General features: G+C 35.1%; 3 protein-coding genes and 1 long non-coding RNA gene across 6 annotated transcripts in view; 1 reads left to right on the top strand and 3 right to left on the bottom strand.

The window, feature by feature from the left end:
- Positions 1-21,811, bottom strand: part of hoxc3a (homeobox C3a) — a 58,673-nt gene that overhangs the window by 17,624 nt on the left and 19,238 nt on the right. The window contains exon 1 of one of the 3 annotated variants that reach the window (XM_053482472.1): positions 18,358-18,747. The exons of 1 other annotated variant lie outside the window; for it this stretch is intronic. The gene's annotated coding sequence lies outside the window, so the exon portion shown is untranslated. Of the gene's footprint in view, positions 1-1,810; positions 1,869-18,357; positions 18,748-21,811 lie in introns of those variants that run through there. One more of the 3 variants, XM_053482473.1, reaches the window with a different exon arrangement.
- LOC128510293 (uncharacterized) lies at positions 6,520-16,950 on the top strand. Its single transcript, XR_008356107.1, has 2 exons — positions 6,520-7,008; positions 16,803-16,950. It is a non-coding gene; the product is annotated as an uncharacterized LOC128510293 (long non-coding RNA).
- On the bottom strand, positions 7,577-10,114 carry hoxc5a (homeobox C5a). The gene is made up of 2 exons (XM_053482479.1): positions 9,517-10,114; positions 7,577-8,657 (listed from the first exon to the last, which is right to left on the bottom strand). Exons 1-2 carry the CDS (start codon positions 9,992-9,994, stop codon positions 8,443-8,445), a joined length of 693 nt encoding a protein of 230 aa, XP_053338454.1. The 5' UTR covers positions 9,995-10,114; the 3' UTR covers positions 7,577-8,442.
- hoxc6a (homeobox C6a) lies at positions 11,144-13,398 on the bottom strand. Its single transcript, XM_053482478.1, has 2 exons — positions 12,603-13,398; positions 11,144-12,097 (listed from the first exon to the last, which is right to left on the bottom strand). Exons 1-2 carry the CDS (start codon positions 13,003-13,005, stop codon positions 11,793-11,795), a joined length of 708 nt encoding a protein of 235 aa, XP_053338453.1. The 5' UTR covers positions 13,006-13,398; the 3' UTR covers positions 11,144-11,792.

Here is a 21,811-nt window from a genome sequence, read left to right as displayed (position 1 = left end):
ATCGTTGTTATAAAGGTTTCTATGAAAAATATGTATTCAGAGACCAATTAATATTTCATTCGCTCAACTTTGTGACGATTTTTTTCAGTCGCATGAGGCCTGTTTACCATGGTATGGATTAAAATACACATTGATATTGACACATTTTCACAATCACCAATGTGTCTTTTAAATTGCATTTAGATTCAGAACCATGGCATTTATAAATATTCACTGTTGATTGAAGTGTGATTACCCCAAACTAACATTCGTGGTTGCGAATTCGTACACAATTGGGACTTTCAACTTTTAGTCTGAAGTTACAAATTACTGTCTAAACCCACGACTGTATATAAGGTTTTGATAGCATATCTCTACTGTAACGTTTTGAGGGGTGTAATCCAAGTGGATGGTCAGAGGGGGCGGGACTGAATAAAAAGTTTCCCAGGCTGAGGATTATGGAAAAAATCTTCAAATAAATGCTAATCCGGAAATATGCTAGAAATTTAATTTTACAGCCTAATTTACAAATTTCATTAACTAAGTAATAAAATGATGTATTGCATAATAAATAAATGAATTTCAGGTAAACCGTGAAGACTAATGAACTGAATAGGGAAAACGTCATTCTTATAATGTCAACACTGGTTAAAATGTTTTATACTCCCTCTTCCCATCAGTGTTATGCAGACAAATAAAAGCACACATAGCCTATATAAAACAAAGAGCCGAAGCGACCTGGAGAAAAAAGATTTTCTTTCCAGAGTCATTTTCTATCAAACTGCAAATTCCTAGGTGCACCCCACATGAATATTCAGGCAGAAACACGCCGTGCACAAAGCACGCGGATGACAGCACTGGTGAAAAATAAGTTTCTCTTGTTCCCCAGGGTTTTATTGTGCGCGTTATTATCATATGACCGCTCGGTAACCTGCACGTCCATGCCTCGCATTTTCCCCTTCGGTTTATAAACAGGTTTAGAGGCAGATAACATATCACCTTATCTGTATACACCTTCTTCTATAGGTCATGGCCTAGTTGAAGCTGGATCAAATAATTCACGTTTATTCATGTCAACGTTTAACTTTGTTAAGGGCAAAAAGATTCCAAAACGCTATCAAAATATACTAAGAAACAAATACTAGCTTTATCTGACTCATCTAGGTTTAGATATAGTCTAACCATTCGAGTGTATACGGTAGGTGTTTTTTTTTCCCAGTCCGACCCCTCCAGGCTAAAACGCCCTCATCCACCCACTTGAGCCAGCTCCTGTGCTGCGGACGCATTTTAATATTAGTTAGACAGCCTGACCCGCGATTCACCTCACGCGTTTGACTCGTTCCAATAGTTCACTGCCAAGCTGTTATTGATGAGAGAACAGCGATGAATTCCTTCTGCACACAAATGGCCTTAGATCCCCGCACAAGCTCAATAACTAGTTATTGAGAGACTTGGGGTAAAAAACGAGTCCCGCGGGCTTACTTGATGTTTAATTTGTATGTCTGTGATTTTCCTTTTCGCTGTTATTTTTGTGCTAGATAGATAGATAGATAGATAGATAGATAGATAGATAGATAGATTTTAACATTTTTTTCTCTGTGCTTTTTATTTTAGGGAAAATTAAGAGCAATATCACTTCGTTTGAAATGCCTTTTTAAAATATCTCTCTCTCTCTCTCTCTCTCTCTCTCACACACACACACACACACACACACACACACACAGGCTATCATCTTCAGTCCAGTGCCTGCGTTGAATCAGAGGAGTGCTGTTATTTTGTTTGTTAAGCTTCACAGTCATTTATGAATCATCCAAGCATAAAAAACATATACCTTAAGCCATGATCCAATGAGAAACAGGTGCAGATGATGACAGTAGATGTCTTGTGATTAGTATACTGCTGATGCTCAATGCTGAGAGGTTGGAACAACAGACGAGAGAGGGAATAAGGTTGCTGCTGAGGTTGTTACATAAATTATATATATTGTGTGTGTGTGTGTGTGTGTGTGTGTGTGTGTGTGTGTGTGTGTGTGTGTGTGTGTGTGTGTGTGTGTGTTTTGTGTGTGTGTGTGTGTGTATTTATTACTCGTAGCTGTTTTTGTCAGGGCATTGTAAAAGGAGAGATTTTTTTTAAACAAAAAAGCATGGCTTAATCTTTCAGACTATAACCGAACTATTGGTATTTCTTTCTGCGATGCTAGCATGTGGATTGGGTCTGTTAAACACCTTCAACTGATCAAATAACTTGTAAGCTATCTTTTCCTTTTTTTTTTCCTGTAGCAAACAAGCAAAACAATGCGGGTACATAATGGGTCAAAACAGAAGCACTGTGAAGCACTGCGTTCTGACATTCATGCATAATTTTCTTTCCCTTATCTGCTAAAGTTAAAGCGAGAGAGCACAAGAAGATCAAATACAATAAATATAAAAAAGGGAACTAAAATATTGACTCGTCTTAGCTTGATATAGTGTATTAAGCAGGTTAGGTGAAATGAGTAACCTCTCCTAAGGGATTATTGTCTTAACTAGGACAATAAGTATTTAGCTCGCCCTATCAGAATTATGTCCTTTGATGGATTAGTTTATTCATGTTAGTAATTGACCATACGTCATATCTACATACTAATATAATAGCAGCTAAATATTTAAGCAGTTTTAGAAACTGAAAAAAAAAAAAATTCTAACGAAAAATGTACCGGTTTAATTTCATGGCTAAATATAATATTTTACGTTTACGTTTAAGAGGTTAGCGACAAAATATTTAAAGAGGGTATTTACTAATGTAAAATAGATATATTCCCATACACAGTCTTAGTTAGGCAAATCATAATAATATCCTAATCATATAATGCATTAAATATAAACCACGTGCTTCCTATCATTAGCTTTACCACACATTGCTGCGCTGTGACTTGTTAAAACATGTATACTCTTGTCAAAAGAGAAACTTATTCATGAACAGTATGTGGGCAGCACTGCGAGGCAAATATAACATGTAAACTTGTTTCTTGTCATTCCTTTGCATGCCCTATCAAAATGCCCTGGCTGGGTTTCCATTCGCCTTAAAGGGTGCGCCGCTGTTGTAGTGCAGCAAAGGTTGTTTCTTCTTAACAACAAAAAAGGAGGACAGTAAACCTGTGACCCTGAATGCAAAGAGAACAACAACAGAAGGATATATAACAGCACCCCCTAATGGCCGTTTATATTTTATATCCTCTTCAGAGAGTTATAATGCAAAAAGTAAAGTTGGCAAGAAGGCACTCCATACTTAATTAATCATTACATATCTTCCATATTTCACATATCTTGGAAAAAAAATTACGAGACTGAACTTACTGCCATATTTTTATTTTTGTCTACTGGTCATGTCATGTTTAAATAACCAACCATGCATATTGTATTTGTACGTGAAAATATTGTAGAAAAACATCTGACAAGTTGTAAAAAATTCCAGCTTACAATTAAATGCTAAAATCTAAAGTCTAAAATTAATATTAACTACTTCCACAATCTATTAATTTCCCATAGAGTCCTTGGACCCCAAATCTTTCCTAAGACAGCTGTAAGATGCAATTTCTCCAGAATGTCCTGACAGAGACCACCAGAGATACCTAGAGCGCATCCATAAAAGGTGCTTAAACCAACTCAACTGGCTCATCTTGATTTGCCTCTAACAGATTTCTGAGCTTTTCACCAGAATTTAAATTGTAAGTTAAATTATGTTATCTAGTCAAATTTTGGAATTATATTTTAAAAATAAAGTGATTAAATAGAACGAATAGTTTACAGTCAGGTATTTGTCACACAAACCCGCATAAAAATGTTGGTAGAATAAACACAAGTGTATTTCATTAAACCAAAGTCATCTTTAAAGTAATTTTTGCTCTTTGTTTTCTTGCCTGTTAAATGGACATTATAAACTTTTTTTTGCTTAAATTAATCTGCCTTTAATTTGATCAAGCCTAAAAATTATGCAAATTATGCATGTTCAGGTTGACTGTCCATGTATGCTTTATTAAAGATACAATTTAAACAGCATACTGAATAAATATATTAACGCATTGAAAACATATTTTTTTCCATTAAGCCCAATGTTTAAAGCATATTAATATATGCTTAATATAATATTAATACAAAGACACCAGTCTCTTACATATAATTTTTTTATCAAATATTTTAGCCAACATAAGAGGTGGATCAAAAGTTAACAGACTAAACTTTGTCTTGACAAGTAAAACACCATGTTGCTCTTTTTACACTCAGGATAATACCATTAAACCATTCTTACAATCAGGCCAGTACAATTACCATGAATTTAAAACCAATTACAGTCATTTTAAGAGATGTGACAACATATGCTACTATATTAACAACAATATAATCCAGACTAGAGAGACCTTCAAGTAGCTGTATGCGACATATCATAACATAGTATTAACTTACTTAATTATTTTAGGACCTATGTTGATACGCTTACACAGTATTTTATAAAGAATACAAAGACCAACATGTAACTGTAACTGACATATCTGTTCAAAATATTATATTACATAAATGATTCCTAATTTACCCCAAGTATCTTTCCTTAAAAGACAAATTTCTGACAAGCTGTGGAATATTCATAGTGTGAAATTGTTAATATATATATATTAACAATTTCACACTATATATATATATATATATATATATAGTGTAACACTTTCACACTATGAATTTTCAGAAAGATACTTTATATATATCAATTATTATATTATAGTTATAAGGGCAGTTACTTCTTAATCTTACCAGACAAGTTTAATACATTTTGACAGCTTTTCTGACTGAAGAAACTTCAGATGTCATAGATTTAAGACAGCAATCAAACTCTCATTTGAAAAGTCATGCCCTTTTCCAGTTCACTGCCCTGAGATAGTCCTTCTGGTATTTACAACTTGTTGGTATTTACAGCTATGAGCATAACAGGATGCACTCCTTCTCCAACATGTCTCTCTAAATAAATTCAAGCAATACTAAACAGTTAGTAATATTCATACTAATAATAATCATATTAATCATACTACACTACTACCACTACCACCACTACTACTACTACTACTACTACTACTACTAATAATAATAATAATAATAATAATAATGATTATAGCCATCATCGTCATCACTGTAAGCATCAACTTAGGGTCTTGTGCTTAATCCTCAAGAGAATAGAACCACAGAGAGTATTATTATTATTAGTAGTAGTAGTAGTAGTAGTAATAGTAGTAGTAGTAGTAGTAGTAGAAGTATTACTAGCAATAGTTTTTTTTATGAACTGCAGCTTATACTTTCTTATAAAGAACGTACTATACTAATATCATTCTTTGAAATTATGTTTCCTTGTTTAGAGAAATTTATCACTCGAACCACTACTACTATTATGCAAAACTTCAAATATTTTAAATATGTATTCAGATTTTCCAATTTTGTGTATTCCAAAACATCGAAAACACGCAAATAAACGAAGAAACAACAGCAGCCGCATCAACATGACAAAGTTTAATCAAAGGATCCCACACCTTTCCTTGAATAATAAAATGCACGTTTTTACTCATTTACAAGGAAAAAAAAATCAAATACCTCTTGCTCGGGAAGACAACACCGTTATTTAAATTAGGTACCCAGAAAAAATATTAATTAATATGGTCTTTAAAAACAATCATTTATTTATTAAATAACGAGTGTCATTATTATTAATAAAGAGAAGCATTGGAGCAATTTGAGATTACACTGGCGTGTAACATACAAAGCTAGCATCAAAAATGCCTTCAACATTTCATACACTAATAATAATAGTACAGCAGGGCCATGTTTCTCAAACAGACCTTACATGAGCGTCTGAAGTCTGGTAATATCATTGTGAAACGTAATTAATATATTTGCACGCTAAATGGAAAAAAAACACACACACACACAAAAACGTTAATTCATGCATCATGATTATGAAATCAGAAAGCGAGTTTGACTTTTGTTGCAGTGCATTGTTGTTCATACTGCCCTGTACATGACCCCACTGCACAACACTGCAGGTCTGCCCTGCACATGACCCGCCATAATGTCTCATCTAAAGATCTATGTGCGGCGCTCTGGGCTCTCATCTGCAACCCAATACAAGATGACTGAAAATACTTTCAAGCTCCCAATGCCACTTCCTCCACAAGAGGAGATTATCACTTAACCTATTCATTCCACAAATGGATAGCTACGCAGTATTATTTCTGAGCCATGTTGTTATATAAAGAAATATTTTTAAAAACTTTGAAGTTTTGTGCAACATATTTGCAACATATGTTTATTAAGCCATACAACACATCTTTTTTTATTCATGAAAGACATTACTAATTAAAAGTATTACAGTGCAAGAAAAAATAAAAAGATTTAAAAAGATTAAAAAAATAATAATGAAAAGAAAAAAGGAGATTAAGCACTTCCGGAACCCCCCCCCCCCCCCCCCAAAAAAAAAAAAAAAAAAAGAACTATTGGATTATAGGCACTAAATAATTCCCAAGAGTGTTCAAAGGAGAGTGCGTATTTAATTTGAAACGGAAAAAACGAGATTATTAACTTACTGTGATCGCCAGGGATCCATTTGCACGAGGTGAGTTTTGCCGAATCGCGTAGTCTGGCGCGAGTAAAGGTTTACTGACCGCCCTAAAGCCACTCTCTCTTTCGAAGACACGAGCAGCCAACAGCTGCGATTGGGGACAGTTAAGATTATATATGATGTAAATATATTGAGGGTTTGTCAGGTCTTCCAGGCCATAAAACCCACTCTAATGACCCCACGTGCTCTCCATGAACCACTCGCAGGTCCTGCTTAAGGCAATTGGCATAAATAACCCTCAAAACTCCAAAATACGTGAACAGAAAGCTAAAAAGACGGCCTTCCTTAAAAAAGCAACTTAGTAGCCACTATTGCACCGAATGTGTGTAATAGTCAAGAGAGCAAGTGTCGAAACTTAGAGCGACATGGAAATTTCGTGAAACTTCAGTTTAGGTGAGTAAGCGCAAAACCCCTGTACGTTTGATATAAAAAACAATTATTAAATACTAATTTCGCATTATTTTTTGAAGGTTCTGAAATCCGAGGATCTCATTTATTAGTATAAAAATATACTGAAATTTATACAGCCAGTCAAATAATTAAGCTGTTTTATCCAATCTACGAGGCTTATAATGCATATGTAATATCAACTCATCTAAACGTCAGATAAACTGGGCACAATCTAATACAGTGACTGTACACAGCCATTTGATGGTCTCCGATAAAACCGCTAAATAGTTTTTACTAATTGTCGTTTAATATAATGTGTGTGACCAAAACTACTTAAATCCATTATTTACACTAGATGTACATCTGGGTAAAATGTCTGCGATGCAGTCACAAATGTTTATACTTCCGATCGTTTGTTGAAAAGGAAACAGTTGTCACTGTTTGAGAGGTGTGAGGAAACGCAGTAAAACTTTATTGGGGTCATAAAGTTTTATGCCTCAGTCTGAGGGCTACTGTAAATAAATTGGCCCAAGGGATATGACGGGAGAAATCCTTATTATTTTGTCTATGCATAACTCTTGCAGGTACTTTAAGTTACAAGTACAATATTTTCGGCTTTTTACCGTAAAAGTGGACCCTATTTTGTATAAATTTTCACAAATAGACCAGACATCGCAGTGCTTAGGGCCTTTGTATAAGATGATAGGGCCTGTGTGTTTCTTTTTTCTTTTTCATTTGTGTCAAGTTTTCTTGGTAAAAACGGACAGAATAACCATTTGGTTTATTTAAATTATTGGGCTGCACCAACCACATTTTATTTTGAATGCATTGCACATGAACATTTGTAAAATGTAGATCAAGAAACTACATTTATATATAGGTGCAACTCAACCTCTAGACCATTACATTGGGCAAACGTTCTGTTGCTGAATTTCCTTGCAATAATGCTAATACAACTTTAAACCTAAAAGCCTTTCGTTTTTTCTTCAAATGTCTCTCTTTTAGCAATAAATCTAAATTACTCACAACATGTACATAAAGCATGACTATCTAACCTGTTATTAGAACATACAGTGATTGCGTGCAGTTTATAACTACAGACACATCCAGACATATCCTATCAGACATATTAACATAAATTGCAGAAGGCAAACCAAATAATATTAAATTACGTAAAATATCACAAAATAGCTCTTTAAATAATAAGAATTGCGTGTTCACATGTTAACATTCTGTAGGTTCTGGATGGGTGTGACCCAAAAAGCTCCTCCCAGTTGTCAGTGTGTAGTCAGTTGAACAAGTTGTAAGGACAAATGTTACATATTTACATTAAATTAAGATTAAAATCTATCAGTTATCTGCAGCTTTGAGCAGATTGACCTTTGAAACATTTATATTGGCTTGTGGCTTCAAACTGTATGCTATACCACTTTATTATTATAGTGCACCTTTGACTTTCAGCTTTGAGTCCTTCTTCCACTTCATGCGACGGTTCTGGAACCAAATTTTAATTTGTCTCTCGTTGAGGCAGAGGTTATTGGCAATCTCGATTCGCCTGCGACGTGTGAGGTAGCGGTTGAAATGGAACTCTTTCTCCAACTCCAGAGTCTGGTAGCGGGTGTAACTGGTTCGTGACCTTTTACCGTCAGAGTCTGGGTAAAAAGATATTGGTTATATCCACGGAAAGGGATGGTCTTCCACAATTATATTTAGGCCCACATTAATGGCAGGTGTACTGCTACATATTCCCAAAATAATATGGATGAAATGAAGTAAACGTAATATTCAAACACTGAAGGCGATGAAGCTGGTGACTCTTTAGGTGGTTACAAATGTTAAAAGCATTTTTTAAAAATTGGTGAGGGTATGGAATTGGAAGCAGGACTCGAGGGTGCAGCTATTCCATTCAATAGGGAATAAAGTGTTATTTAAAATGTAAAAGAAATGTTCGATTGCTAAAAATGTTAGTTAAAGTGACTTAATAATTTCCATGAAGTAAAACGTTCAACAGTCACAACAAGACACAGAACAAGAGCATTACTGCAGGTGCTAGTTGGTAGGGTACTTAAAATAAATTGTATCTGTTAAAAAAAACAAGATGTAGGCAATAAATTCATTTAGGTTATACAACTACAAATGCATGAGCTATTTTAATTTTACTGTTTGAATAATACGTTCTCATTTTAAAACTGATAAAACGGAAGCTTTTTTGTTGGCTACCATCAGGCTACACTATTTTTTTCCCCAACAAAACATGTCGTTTTCCATTTTTGATTCTCTTATCCAATTATATAGCAGTAAATTTGGCTGCAGATCACAATAACGGGACAGGTTTACGAGCAATAGGTGCCTTTGTTATAAAAATTTACGACCGTGAGTTTTATTATTTCCTGTTTTTGGCCTATAAAACTCAAGAAAGAAAGAATGGAGGGAGAGCATGGGATGGAATGATGAAAATATGAGACACGCAGCTTTGCTATTGTCGTAAAAATATATTAGATGCAACTTTACCGTGGCTAATGTGTAGCTTGGTCATCCACGGGTATATCTGCGGTTGCGACTGGGTCTGGCGCTCACTCGAGTTAGTTTGTTGTTTAATCGTTGGCGTGATCTCCATGTCACCGGGCTGGCTTTTGCCGCTGGGTTTTTCCGTAACTTCCATAATCATCTCTGCTTTTTGGCTCAACAGTCCTTGACTGAGCAAGTTGTACCCGCGTGTACTGACACGACTTGGAGAACCCATTGCTGCGCAAGCCTGGCGAAGTGGTGGCGCGTTGATCCTGGCACTGTTGTGCTTATTTATCGCCTCCTCTTTCGGGGATTCGGAAACGACTTGAGAAGCTAACGCTCCACTGAGATCGAGCCCTCCGTAAGCATAAGTGGAGTGCTGAAACTCTGAGACAGCCCCATAGTTACCAAAAGTGCGCATGCTAAAGGAGGGTGCATCGTGCGTTTGATTACAAAAAGAGTTTCCCACGTACGAGCTCATTTTACTTCGATACAAACTACTACAAGAAAGAAATAGACTAGAACCACGTAGTAGTCACATTAGAACTGAAATTAACGCACAGCATACATAGATTGTTTGTTGTTACCAATTTTGTTTATTGTTTTTGATTTGTCTCCCTTGGAAGTTAAAGCGGCTTTGCCCTATAAAGGGCAGGATTTATAGGTGGCGGAATATCGCTTGCTTTTTTTCACAGTGCAACGTGTAATGCCCAAATATGGAATGCTTAAATAGAATCACGTGCAACTGTTGGCCAGTCATAAATTGGCTTGATCCCCGGAGATTATTGATGAATAAGAGAAACGTGTCCGATAACTTTGTGGCATGGAGACCATCTAACGTTTGAGCAAAAGGGTGCGAGACAGTGAGACAAGAGCGTCATCTGGTGTCTGATATTTGGCAAAGCTGAGGCACTCGCACCAGCAGTTGTCGTTTCAGTCAAATGCTATTATATGTGGGTTTTGTTCTCAATTTGCACGTAACATCTTTAAAAAACTTTTAAGGAATACAGGTACTGATCTTCTGAATCACAGAGATATTGAAATAATTATTTAATCGCACAATATGATTGGAATATCACAATATAATTGCATTAATTTTTTACTACGCCTGAGGTGCGTTGTTGGCATTAAACATGATTTTACAGGGAAAGAATTCTAAAATAAATATAGTTTGTGCTGGAATATGTGCTGATTTTACAGCAGACATGCTTCATTTATTTTCTCTCTATAGTCTTTCGCGTTATACAAAACTTAACGCGACATAAACAAATCCCCCTTTAATATGACCTTTTTTCCGATTTTACTATATATTGGGGATAATATGAAATTATGCTAAAATTACATTTTAATTTTAGAAAACGATTTTAATGTGTATGCAGGCGCCTTATCCTATCAGTTCTTCTGATATGACGATATGTGTCTGTAAAAATAAAATTCTACTACTAATTTTTAGAACTCTCTCAAAATTTATTTGATTTCCGTAACAATATTTTTTTCTTTAGCTCAGCCAAGACTCCGCCAAGACGGAAACAATGATTCAGACAAAGAGTTTTGTCTTTAAAACGGTTTATTAAATAATACACATTTTGACAAAATATTAGACATGTAATTGCAAAACAATGAATGTCTTCATCTTCTTAACAGTTTTATTCACTTTAAGACAACCTTATAAGCATGATTATAAGTGTACGTTGAACTGATAAGAAATTAGCTGATCAGTAAATATTTAGTCAGTACAGCGGCGTTTTGTACGCACTGACGGTATGAAGTTGTAAAAATCAAGAACGTAGGTAGCATGGTTTTTCCCACTAGTGTTGGTGCTAATTGGACAGAAACAAAATAACACATGTGCATAGACTACATTTCCTTCACATTTGGAATGGTAATGGTACTGTGTTTGCAAAACAAATGAGAAAGTCCATATACCCAATTAGTTTGTAGTTTTATAAAGTAACTATTTACAAGCCTAAATAACACTATACTATTAAGACTGGTTGCCGAACAACAGCGTCTGTGATATTGCATCTAAACTGCCTAAATGAGGCAAAACATATTCTTAATAAAAAGAGCGATTAGCATAATTCTGCATATCACCTTTCTCTCTCTCTCTCTCTCTCTCTCTCTCTATCTATCCCCCTCTCCACGTATTTGTGTGATAATAGTCAGGAAATGAGTGTAAAGGTATACCAGAATACACAGTCCATGCAGTTATAATTGCATTTCTGAAAGTTTATAGGTAGTTACGTTGCAGCTTAACAGACGTTTACAAAAAAAGTCTACTAGTCTTTGTTTTTAACTTCTTCTGTCTCCTCCTGATTGCTCTGTTTTTCTTCCGCCTGGGCAGTACCGGTCGAATCTGTCCCAGTTACAGTAGAAGTCAGGTTGGTCTCTTTCTTCCATTTCATGCGGCGGTTCTGAAACCAAATTTTAATCTGGCGCTCTGTTAAACAAAGAGCGTTAGCAATTTCTATTCGCCTGCGTCTGGTCAAGTAGCGATTGAAGTGGAACTCCTTTTCTAGCTCCAGGGTTTGGTATCGGGAGTAAATCTGCCGACCTCTCCTTCTGTCAGATCCGTATCCAACTCCTGTTGATAAAATTTGATAAAAAAAAAGGAACAAAAATATTAAGAAATAATTAACAAATGTGACGTTGCAGTTTGTAATATATTAAGTCTAATTCGGTTTTAAAAAGGTTTTAGTGTTTTACAGAATAGTGAATCTTTTAAACTATAGCATGATATAGGAAGAATTTTATTCTCAGCATGTTTATGCTATTTATTGAAGCTTGATTTATATAACAACTGAGTTATATACCACAGTAATGATATAAGTTAGCAATACATAATATTTTTCTTAAACATAACATTTCTGCGTAGAATAGACCAACAGAAAGTGCCAAGTATTTTTTCCTTGTGTTTAAGGAAAATTTGGCCAAATGGGATTTGCCTTCTTTAAAAGGGGCCTTTTATAATCTGACGATTTAATAGTGCTTTATGGGGTCATAAAACGTAGGCGCGCTGTTACTATGGCATATCGTAAAACAGAGTCACTCAACAAGAGTAAAATAGCTGGCCGGAACGTGAAACTCACCGCTGTGCGAGTTCATACGCTGCATCCAGGGATAGATCTGGATCTGGTTCCCTTTTTGCTCCTGCGCAACGCCTCGGCCGTGTTCCAGGCTGTAGTCCTGAGCTACGTGGCTCTGAGCGTTGATTCCCATACTAGTTTGCCTGCAGCTGGGAAGCACTTCCTTGTCTTGGAGGAACACATTAGATCCGTAATCGTACGGTGCCCGGCTTGACCCGAACACAACGTTTTCTTGTGGCGAATAGAAAGGGGACGCGTAAATCCGGTTCTGGGTCACAGTTGAGCCGTAGGACGAGAAATGTCTGACAGGATCATACGTGGTCGTGTTTAGTGGCATGTTAGGCAAAACCTCTTGGCCACCGGATAAATGACAGGAAAGTGACGGGTTCGCGAAATACGAATTCATGCCTTCCCCTATCGCCCTCTCATCAACTCTTCCTTCTTAATACCCTTTGCTTATTCTCTCACGTTTCCTCACTGTGCGCCTAAGTGTCTATGTTCTTATCCCATATACTCGCGCGCGTGTCTCCTTCCTGCTTTGTAAACTCTTTTTTTTTTAGTTCAGTAGTATTTCAATAATTTTAATTTCAAGACTCCGGTTAAGACGCGCAACCCAAGTGATATAGCCAAGGCTTGGCTCAAGGAAAGACAATATGACAACGTCACCTGACTAGTTTCCACCAATTGAGAGCGCTGTATACGGAGGGATATGTAGCTTGTAGCTTCATATCCCACTGGTTTCAGTTGATAATGTTTAAGTAAAACAGTCTCTCTCTCTCTCTCTCTCTCTCTCTCTCTCTCTCTCTCTCTCGCTCGCTCGCTCTCTCTCTCTCTCTCTCTCTCTCTCGCTCGCTTGCTCGCTCACTCGCTCTCTTCCTCTCTCACTCTCATCTCTTTTCGATAAAATGGTGATATGACCTACATGCACAATAAGCAATGCATCACTGAATGGTGTAAGTCAGAAAAACTGACAAACAACATGTGCAACGAGTGTGGTTATAAAAATAGTATTGAAAATTAATTGATTGTTAAATTGGACTAAAACGTGCAATCTTAAATTCCCCGCATGATTATCGGGGTTTACAACCTTCGGCAAAATATCATGGGATGACATGTTAAGTCTGATAAGTTTTAAAATTGTATTTAAACCAAAACCATGAACTATAATATAAATTCTCTATGGTAAGAGTAAAAAGTTTGTCTTTATGACAAAGGTAAAATGTTAATGTTAATATAATGTCAATACATTGTTTGACGATTGCCAAGTATGCATTACCGCCAAGTATGTGTACCGCCACATGTGAAGCAGCAGATGTGTTCATTTGGACCGTCGTGGTGTATTGCATTTCAGTCTTATAATATGGAGTATTGTATGTAGTCAAAATACATAATATAGCCTATTATTTAGTTTGTTAATTCATTGTTCGCAGGTAACAGGTAAAATGTAAAAGAAGGTAAAGTTGTATTTATTGTTGTGAAAATATCTTTTAAATATTTGTTTCTTTTCGTTTCCATTAGCTTTCTTGTTTATAAAAAAAAAACCTTCTGTGCGCTTCCTTTCGCCATTTGTATTACATTGAAAAAAATTCCTACTAAAGGGACAAGAGGAAGGCGGGGGAGGGGGCATCTCACAAAAGAATGCGTCAAACGCGCCTTGGTGCCATAAAAGTCAAAAACAAACTGAGGACTTCCAGCGCTAAAGCAATCATCATCCCGACACTGTAAGGGGAATACCGATTATACACTACATATATCTGCGAATAATGCGGAATAGACGTTCTGTAAAAACAAAATAGTTTGTAAAAGATTATCCAAGGATAAAACTTTTTTCTCCAGAAAAAAACTAAGCTGATGCTGATATTTTCTGTGCATATATAGTTAACTGTACAACGAACCGGGTGCTTAAATAATTCGAAAAAGACTGTATTTTTGCAAATATGCTTTTGCATTTTAAATGACCAAAACACATTTGATCAAAACAAGAAAAGGCACGTTTCTAAATAAGTGAGTGGTGGAGAGCAAATGACCTTAATGCAGTCCGCATGACGGGAAGTGTGAAGCCAAAAACAGTGGCTCTAAAAAAGGTGCTCACGACATTAGACTGACAGAACTGTAGAGTTAAGTCTCTAATTATAAAAAAAACAGGACTTCCAAAGGTATTAAGTTATTTAAGGCATGAATATTACTAAAAAATATTTTTAAGAGCTCTTAACTGACAACAATAAAAATAATATATATCATACGATGATTATTATATCAAACACATAAAACTCATTGCATCAAAATAAACAAATAAAACCATCGTTAAAAATGCCTAGATAGATAGATATAGTTTTCTTATAGTCATCTTACAGTTTATATAGATAACTTTAAGAGGTTTATAAGATAACTATTATCTTAGAACCTAAATATATAATTTTATTCTAGTATATATACATGTACACACACACACACACACACACACACACACACAAACACACACACACACACACACACACACATACACAAACACACACAGTATAATAATAATAATAATATATATAATAGGTATCTATCTATCTATCTATCTATCTATCTATCTATCTATCTATCTAAATTATTGGAGCGTGCTTATTTAATTTGCATTCTGTATTTGAGTTTAATTTCATAAATAACATTACATTTTGTGTACAATTTGTGTTGCTAGGTTAGGAAAGAATAGTTATAGAATATATAGGCATTTTGCTGTGTATATATAGCACGCCAGTTACATTAGAAAATATGCATAGAGAAAATATAGAGAAAATTACGACACTTATTTTACATTAGATCCGAATCCGGAACTTATTCTACAAAAGATGTAAATTCCAATAATAAAATATCTCGTGCATAATTCATTGTCTGTTTGTGTACTGTTTGTTTCATCTCTATTACAATTGCTAGGTTTTCACCACAGAAGCCTGATTCTTATGGAGCCACAATCTGGATAACGAGAAAAAAAGATCAAAGTAGTTTCACGAGTCTCTGCAGGCTTTGAGTCTTTGATGTTGGACGGCATGTATCTTAGTCGCTTTAAAAGAGACCATTTTATTAAGAATGTATTTAATATTATCTTTAAAATATAACAAGAAAAACACGGCGGACACAGTAAGTTGTTGGTATGCGACTCAGGAAAAGAAAACGTGTTTTATTGCGGCCCTTAAGACAGGTCACATGGTTATGTATCGCTGTTGCAAGCGGCAATAAACGCAGAGTCCTTTTGGTCTGTATTACACTGACTTAACTAAACTATTTAGAGGTGCTGGAATGCTTCACCAAAACTATATCTTGATGCGTGCAAAAACTGTAAATTAAGCAAAATTATTTCAGTCGCAAAAACGAAACACTTCCAGACAACTTGCACAGCGCCTCTTAACGTGTAATAGATTTTTGCTACAAAAAACCCTCATGCACACAAATCCCTTAAGTCTCTGTTTCAGGTTTAACTTTACTTAATCTTCTCAGTTAATCTATTCACGGCGACAGCTGTTACAGTTAAAATAGTGCGCTCAGATGAAAGGACTTGCAGCCACGTTTGGTTATATTGTGCAATTATAATTTTGTTTGATTTTAAATGCAATTTTACATCAAATAGAACAAATAGGCTAAACATTTGTGCCGTTTGGAAGTCATTCTATAATGTTCAGTAGGCTTCTATTCAAATGTAAAGTTATTGCATGTCTAGAGACAAGAAAGTAAAAAAAACGATTATTATTTGTGACAGACACTTGTCAAATGTTTTACTATCATTTAAGGTACGAATTCACAGCATGCACATTATTATACTGTATTTAAGCCAATCATTCTAAAATGCTAACCCTAACGCTTATCGGACAATTTTGCATTTCTGTCATCAAAGGTACATTTAAACAATTACACACACAAATGCACGCACGCACGCTTGCGCATACAAACACACACACACACACACACACATACACACGCACAGTGATCAGTTAGGCTAAATATTTTGAGCGGTAGTTAATCGTTATCGAGACGACGAAATCCAAACATTGTGCCAAAATATTACACATTGCATAGACAAACATTACATAAAACATTTGCATATATAATAGAAATAAATGTATTATTTAATTAGCCTGTACCAAAAAGCTGATTTCAATCTACTAATCGCATGGCTGCATAACTGTTAATCTTTTTTGTTTCGTTTTGTCTCATTTTTAGGTGGCAAATCGAAGCGATTTTACAGAAGGTCTACAAGATGAGAGTCTACCTTGAAATGACATTTACACAAAAAACTTACTAAATGTCTTTTTTAGTCATGTGATGAACTGACAAAATCAACAATAAATTCTGTATGAATAATAAACCACATGCTTTGCAGAGGTTGTGTGTAATCTATGTCTGAAATCACTATGCATATTGGTTTGCCTGTGAACATATTATATAGGTTATTATATATAATATTTTTGCTACAGGAAATTGCCAGTATAATTAAATGAAAACTGCTTGGCAAACATATATATTATGCTGTCTTGTGGGTATGAGGCGCGAGCTTGGTTTCTCACATATTTAACAAATTTACAAACTGGCAAAACAATAAATGGTAACGCCAGTAATTTCATCCTTATGAAGAACAAAGACATATTTATAACGAAACGTCGGTGACGTATCCTAAACGTATGTTTTTTTTCTCCCTCCAGTAAGCTTGTGTGTGGACTGGGCACAAGGTGGCAGTATTGGTTGTTGGTTTAATTATCTTGACTTTACCTCCCCCCCCCCCCCCCCCGACCACTCTATCTGCTATTTTATGTGCTCAACAATAAAATAAAAACTGCACAGCAACAAAAAAAAAGCTAATTTTAAGTGTTGTCACCAAAATTCTGTGTTTGATGAAAACTATTAAGTAAAAGGCAAATTACAAGCTTCAGAAGCCTGACTAGGTGAGTAATTCTGTCCTGGTAGCATACATCCACTCTGGTTACGTAATCACAAGCTACGACTGTCACTTAATTCCACTCACACAGTCAGTTACATTACATCTTTTATAATGAGAATGCTATTTCTTCAGAAAAAGTAAAGAAACGTGTAAATAAATCATGAGGAACGTGATATAGCCTTTGATTACGTGATATGAGTGTGGCGTTGTTTGTTTGGGTTTGTGAGTATTGGTTGGAGTTAAACACACAAACACACGCACACGCACACACACACACACACACACACACACACACACACACACACAAACACTCACACACACTCACTTTTTTAAAACCCATGTATTAGACATTTGGTTCCTGATAAACATTCGCCCTTAATGTAGTTTTTTTCTAACAATTAGTACATTGTACATTGTCTTTTACATTCACACATAAGCCTATTTTGATCTCCCTTGTTACAGTAGATTAACCATTAAAATAATAAAACAATTGTAAATAAAACAATGACAAAACAAACTGCTCCTGCCTATATTAATTAAACCCATGAAATGGTCAATTCAAAAGTAATCTTCATTTTCTTAAACCACACCCGTAAGCACAAACGTGCCATCATAGATGCTTCATATATTAATACCGGATTTACACAACTGTGGCGACCACGCGACCAAAGGTATATGAGAATCTGTCAAACAGTAGCAGACACAATGCCAAACTAGATTTCTGCGCTTTGCATAACCAAGCTCTGCTCCGCTAAGGCGAATCTTCTGTCCGATCACCGTATATTTAACATAGACTCTTTTCAGAACCCATGAGCTGATTTAAACGGTTTCCTTACTCACCCGCACTGTTCCTTCTGTTCTCGTGACGCTCGGTGGCTCACCAGGACACGGATGTGATATTTCCTCTGCCAGACTCGTTATAACCGATTGAGGCAGGAGGGGGAAAATCTTGCAAAGGACAGACTGTGGTATGTACACCCCCATTCCCAAACCACACTCGCGAGAACACACTTCAGTCACCCGTGTTGTCGCTTCCCCTCTTGGGGATAACACAGGCAGGCAGAAAGAAGGCTAGAGGAGGCGGTGACTTCTGTAGGCTACAGTCATTACTGCAGACAAGTCATGTCGAGACGAAAGATTCTTTGCGTTCGCATCGAAAAGGCCCAAAATACAGCGTAAAAGTCGGATGTTAAGATCATTTCAACAGCAACGTTGGCGCTTCAGTCGATAGATGGAAAGATCCAAAGAGGAGACAAGAATGTAAAGTTCATGTTCATAGAGTCAGGACCACGTGGTCCGTCGCGACCAATGATCACGTAGATTCAGTCGTAAACTTTTATTACTTAGCTGTAAATCCCCCGCTAAACAACTAGGAATGTTTTGTTTTTTTGTTTCCTCCCCTCTATGTCTTTCTTTCTCTCATTGTTTTATTATAGCTCTGTAAACCTACTGACATGATCTGAATAAAACTTTTGGGGGTTTTTCTTTGAGAAATTAATTTGGAACTTGATGAAAATAGCAGGATAAGAAGATAAATAAATAAAAAGCGCAAAAGATAAGGACAATACATTATCTGTATAAAATTAACAACTAACGTTTATGATTATTATTATTATTACTACTACTACTACTACTACTAATGATGATGATGATGATGATGATGACGGCGATTATGATGATTCAAGTGTTCTAGTGATTGTCTAGTGATGATTCAAGTATATGCTCTAGCTATTAAAGGTAATATATGCATTGCTTTTGCTCGTTGAATGTAAAGGATAAAAATCATAAAGCCCTGTAAAATGCAAAATGTTAATTATGAATACACAATATCGTCATTATATCATTTGTTTAAGTCTTTTTCCCCCTAACACGTCAAGCTCATAAAAGTCTACGGTCATTACATCAAATATGACTGACAGTCACTCTCTCTTTTAACAGATTATGTAGCATTATGACACATGGACCTATAGTATTTAATATAGTTTTAATAGAAACCAACAGATTAAAAACCTGTATCTACCTCCAAAACTTAAATCTACTACGGACGACCTAGATTTTTGTTTGGTTTTACCGCTTACAGAATAGAGATGGGCTACTAAATAGGATTGTGTCTGCCCCATTTAGTTGTAAAAATAAAACTAAACATGATGTGTAAAGGAAACAAGTCTGTTTCTGTGTCTAAATATTAAATGTCTATAAAAGGATTATAATTTCTAAACAAAGTGCGAGAATCAAAATATACATGGATTTGTTTATTATTTTGCTTTCTTTTGCTAAAATTAAAATATCAGTATTATTATCATTTGGTTTCACGTCACAAAATATTATACAAGTATATATATGTCATTCATTCATTAGCTAATATAGTTTTTTTTTTTAAATGCAGGCATTTCTTTCTTTCCATCTTTCTTTCTTTCTTTTCTTTAAAAAATGACTAAGTGCCATTATTGTTTATTAAATTAATTAATTAATTCTGTGTTGTTCGTTTTAAAATAAAAGTAAAACACTTATTGTTCTTGTGCAGCTAGTTAAAAACAGACATTTGGTAATGTCTTAGTAGACATTAAAACAGACAACACTTGAGTATCCACCAAAACAGAAAATAAACTTTCCGTCTCGCATTATTTATTTTTTTTATTTTGTTCATATAGGTCATTCAGTTAATCAAAACGCCACAATGAATTTCGTATATAGCTACTTTAACATTTTTGAACTACCTAATTAGCACAAGTGCACAAACATTTTATTCATACGCTAAAGCAAGCATTCCCACGTCCATGTTGCTTTCCTTGTCCCTTGCTTTAGCACGTTTTGCTGAACAGAAATCAAATGGGGAAAAACGTCTGCCCGGATGCAAACTGTCGGGTTTACACCACCAATAAAGTTTACTGCAGGTGTAGTAAAGTCCTAATTCGGAATGCACTACAATGGCCAGCCAGACAGATGAACAATCGTCAGTGGGGACTTGGCCTGTTCTGAGCTTGCGGATGCATTTTTACTGAACTAGGTTTAAAAGACAATCACCGATGGAAAAAATTTCCTTTCACATTAGAAATACGAAATTAGAGGTAATTAGCAGGTTTATTCTGTAACAAATTCTTAGTTTGTCAAAGATTACGTATCTATTTTTTAAATAACTTTTTTCCATAAAGTTCGTTTTAAATTTAGGATAAATAAATAAAAAAAAATCTTATATAGTTCAAAATCACTTCCCATGGTTTTTAGGAAAATTACTAACTTAATAACAGAATAACCAAAAATAACATTTTAATCAACTGATTTCAATAATTATCAGGCTTATTAAGATACAAAAAACAACAACAACAACAACTTAACCTAAACTTTTTTCGGTTCCCCAATTGGCAGCCTTTTTAGTGCAATCAGCCTTAAATTTATTAGCAACGAATCTATTTTTATTACCTGTCGTTACGAGGCGTAAAAATCTTACGAGCTTACGGGCCACTTACCACACTTGCGAGCTAATAAACCACATACAGCTCAATCCCCAGTATAGTGTTCAAAAGTATATTTACTTGAATGCTTACGTTTAAAGGTCAAATGATGATCAAGATTAAAGTGAAAATATTCTGTCAACTTATATTAAAATAATTCCTTGATAGCTGGTTTCTTTTGATAGGGAATACTTTTAAGCAGGTTTATTTAATCTTTAAATGTATATAATAAATAACTACCCTATTATTACATATGGATATTGAAACGACGGAAAATATTTGTCTACCTTTAAAGACGCATTATTCTGCATATTATTATACTTATTATAACTTAAATTAATCTTAACTTAAAATAACTTTCGTAATAGATATACGTTACTGTCAGTTGTATCATAATAACCATGATAACCTCCAGGGCGCAAGCCAACACCTGCTGCAATTTCAACTCATTAAAAAATATAATGAATGTTGATCTATTAAGAATGGTCCTTATTTTGGATAATGTATGACAGTTAGTACAAAGACTTAGTCGTTAGGATTCACAGTAAACAGGAACATTAAATACTTACGTAGTTCTCAGTCAAATAGCAGCAAATGCGTTCTCTCAACTTGATTCTAATGAAAGTTTAAGCAACAAAAACAAACTTGTATGCATCCCAATGCATACACGAAGGTAGGAAACGCACATTTTATATGTTTCTATAATTACAAATATGTCCTCCCTGATGTTACACGCAGAAATCCACAATTTCACCGAGGAAAAAATATGGCTTTAAAAAAAAAAAAAATTTAAATTGAACTTTAATTGTCTGGCATATTTTATTTAAATAATGCTTAAATAA

Source organism: Clarias gariepinus, chromosome 22, assembly GCF_024256425.1.
Source record: "Clarias gariepinus isolate MV-2021 ecotype Netherlands chromosome 22, CGAR_prim_01v2, whole genome shotgun sequence".
NCBI lineage: Eukaryota > Metazoa > Chordata > Actinopteri > Siluriformes > Clariidae > Clarias > Clarias gariepinus.
This window is presented reverse-complemented; position numbering and strand designations above follow the sequence as displayed.